The sequence below is a fragment of the Oncorhynchus mykiss genome, chromosome 21, assembly GCF_013265735.2.
Source record: "Oncorhynchus mykiss isolate Arlee chromosome 21, USDA_OmykA_1.1, whole genome shotgun sequence".
Classification (NCBI taxonomy): Eukaryota; Metazoa; Chordata; class Actinopteri; order Salmoniformes; family Salmonidae; genus Oncorhynchus; species Oncorhynchus mykiss.
This window is the reverse complement of record NC_048585.1, coordinates 19,576,605-19,580,318: the sequence shown is the minus strand read 5'-3', so window position 1 is coordinate 19,580,318 and position 3,714 is coordinate 19,576,605. Positions and strand designations below refer to the sequence as shown.

Below are 3,714 nucleotides of genomic sequence, written 5' to 3'. Positions count from 1 at the left end.
ATTAAATATTACATATAGTAATGAATAGTTCTGAATAGAAATATTAACATTGATATACTGTACATGTAAACACTGTAGATTTAATTCATTTTCAACAATACATTCTGAAAATTGTAACCTTGTATGTAGAAAACAAGTGTCCACATGAAGATGGTGATAAAAGTCATGGTTCTGTTGTCATGAAGAACAGCTCTCAGTCATGAAGTGTTAAACTCACAGGGCTATAAATCCTCTTAGAGCAGCGGAGCAAATTAATTATGCAAATAATGTTTCAATTCTATTTCAGGTTTCAAGTAGTATCCCATCAGAATACATTTAGAGATTTATTTTATAATAATTAGGTGGGTAATTAAATTTGTCTTATTTCACACAGTTTTATGCCCAAGTGTGAATTGGAATTATTTATTTTTGCATATCCCAACTCCCCCTGAGACAACCTCGGAGAGTGGGGTCAAGGCCAGTGTCTGCCGTTGCCAACGGCGACCCTGGAGCAATTAGGGTTAAGTGCCTTGCTCAAGGTCACATCAGCATATTTTTCACCTTGTCGACCCAGATATTTGAACTAGTGACCTTTCAGTTACTGGCCCAACACTCTAACCGCTAGCTAGCTACCTGCTGCCCCTTTAACAACATCAAACGGCAACTGTTTTATCTGATAACTAATGTATGGTAACTTTTATGTCACACTACCGTTATATTATTATTCTGATGATGATCAGATATAATGAACTGTCTGTTCACTCATGCTCGGTCTCTCATGTAAGTTCCTCTAATCAGTTAGTGAACACTTCTCTAAACTAAAGCTAGGATTCCTCTGGTAGTGTTGTCTGTCCTCTGTGACTTTACCACCACTGTTAAATCTGAGATCAGCATGTTTAATAAAGGAATATACAACATGGATCACTATCACTACTGCTGCTGCTGTTGTCTTTCATATGGACAATATGGAGGAATACTAGCAACACTGATCTAATGCTGGACTGTACCTCCAGACTAGAAGAACACCTGATACACAGAGGAAGGAAAAATGACTCAGATCTGGATTTAAGATACAATTCATATTTGTATTATCTAGAAACAGCTAATATGAAGTGTTTGTTCTACCTGGAAGATGTTAAAGTGTATTAGTGTTGATTATGATTCTGTATGAGTGATCTTCACTGTAACAGCTGCAGCATCACAACACAGAGGTTTTTGTACCAGCAGTAATAGTGATTGTATCACTGTGGTGGACTTTTGGTAGCGGCACCAGACTTGATGTTGGAAGTAAGTAAAGAACAAATGATTTATTCCAAACTATTTATTCAACTTTTGATGTCGTGTTTCAATTTCTCTATACATTTTGACTTGATATTGAGGATTTTTCAAATGAACTTTTTTAGATGATTTAAACAGAATACACAAGGCCTACACATACTATAGGCCAATTTTAATATGAATTTTATTACATCTAATCAAATCTGACCTGCCTTTAAACTATGAAAGTGATTAGCCTACATTTTAGATTAGTTGTATGAATAAACATGCTGCACCTACAGTAGTAGGAGATGTACAAGAAAAAGTCAGGTTTGGTCCATGTTAAGGAAATCAACATGAAAAACACTTTATTTCTAATTGAGTAGAATAATTCATTTCTGAAATGTGTTCATACTATAGTAGAGTTAATTATTTGAACCACAGTCTAATGAAATGAAGAGTGCCAAACATGCAGGAGGTTGTTGTACCAGCAGTAATAGGGATTGTATCACTGTGGTACACTTTTGGTAGCGGCACCAGACTAGATGTTGGAAGTAAGTAACACGCTCTTTGATATTTCTTTCTGATTATTTTTTGGGGTATTTTACTCTGTGAAACTCTGTCTCCATGAAAATATTGTTACTTTACTTCCTAAAAAATATATTTTTTTTCAATTACTTTTGACAAAGCCTTCTTTCAAATGAAATGTTATTTAAATAACATGTTCAAATGTAGGTGTTTATTTAAATGTGTGGTTTGATGGATTGCAGAGGAGAGTTCCAGTATCATAACTATTTAATAATATGGAATATAGTTGCATTGTGTATTACTGTTTGTGTGCGATTTTTTAGTTATATTTTTATTATCTTTAACTCAAAAAATGTTGGTTAAATTTAGATTTTGCCTGAGCCTTCTTTCAAATAAATATTTATTGAATCAAAATGATAAATTGTAGGTTTAAATACATGTCTTATTTGTATAATTGCAGTATATAACTCCTAATTCTGGTATAATAACTAATGGTATTTTATATAGTATGCATCATTGTTGCATTCTGTTCATGGTAGACTTCACTGTTAGTGTGAAGACAAAGGATCTCAGTTATGGTTGTAACTGACTTCATAATCCAACATGTTTGATATGTGATGTAAATACTATGAATATGACTTGGCTGTTCTGATCAGATCCATTCCTCAACAATATCTGTATAACATGTATAACTGACACCATATGACTAGTAACTCTAGTTATTTAACCACTTTATACTTGTTTGGTTCATAAATCTGCTTTATATCAATTACTTTAGTGTTTTTTCCAAATCTTTTCAACAGTCCAACTTCTACATTCATATTTAGATGGCATTTCCAATTCACAATATTTTGATGTGTACTTTTCTGAAGATAATCTCTTACTAAAGCTGTACTTGTTGTAATTACTTAGTTGATGTGTTCTGTTTGTTCCAGGTAACAGTGCCCCCACCCTCACCGTCCTGCCCCCCTCTAGTGAGGAACTGTCCAGTACAACAACAGCCACACTGACGTGTCTGGCCAACAAGGGCTTCCCCTCAGACTGGACCTTGAGCTGGAAAGTGGACGGGACCCACCAGAAGCAGGAGGCCAGTCCTACGGTCCTGGAGAAGGATGGCCTGTACAGCTGGAGCAGCACCCTGACTCTCACTGCCCAGGAGTGGACCAAGGCAGGAGAGGTGACCTGTGAAGCCCAGCAGAAATCCCAGACTCCAGTCACCAAGACCTTGAGGAGGGCTGACTGTTCTGGGTAGGACCCCTCAGTCACACACCCCTGTGGAGGGAGGCTGCTGGTTCCTCTGCTTTGACTCTGTTCTGAGATCAGATGTTCTCTGTCTTATTGATCACTGACATGTAGACTAACAGGGGGCTTTGCTTGAGTTCATGTGTCAATCGTCTCTGTAGACTGATGTTGTATCAGTGTTAGATGTGATGTGTTCTGTTATATAACTATTAGAATCTGTAGGAATGTTTGCTTTGATGCTTTGATGAATAGATGAAAATAAAGACTTATCTTAGAAACAAATATGTTTTTGTCTCTTTCAATAATTTTACTTTAGTCTTAAATGTTGTTGAATGGTATAGACATACATTAATCAAGCTTGATTCACAGTTTCTTAGAAAACTTTCAGACCTAAATGTCATTGCTTAGTTATGTTCTCACTTGAAACCACCTCATCTTCAACCAGCAAATCAAATCAAATGTTACTAATCACATGCGCCGAATACAACAGACCTTACAGAGAAATGCGTACTTACGAGAGCCCTAACCAACAACACAGCTTTAAAAATACGGATAAGAGATAAAAGTAACAAGTAATTAAAGAGCAGCAGTAAAATAACAATAGTTAGACTATATACAGGGGGGAGCCGATACAGACCTTCTGCCTATTGGCTGTCTCGTCATTGTCGGTGATAAGGCCTACCAATGTTGTGTCGTCGGCAAACTTAA

The 3,714-nt window shown here is 36.3% G+C and overlaps 1 gene segment (V, D, J or C); it reads left to right on the top strand.

The window, feature by feature from the left end:
- Positions 1 to 1,444: 1,444 nt before the first annotated feature.
- On the top strand, positions 1,445 to 3,288 carry LOC110499926. The segment is given in 2 exon segments: positions 1,445 to 1,790; positions 2,700 to 3,288. Coding segments are annotated over 2 exon segments (402 nt in total).
- The last annotated feature ends 426 nt before the right edge of the window (positions 3,289 to 3,714 follow it).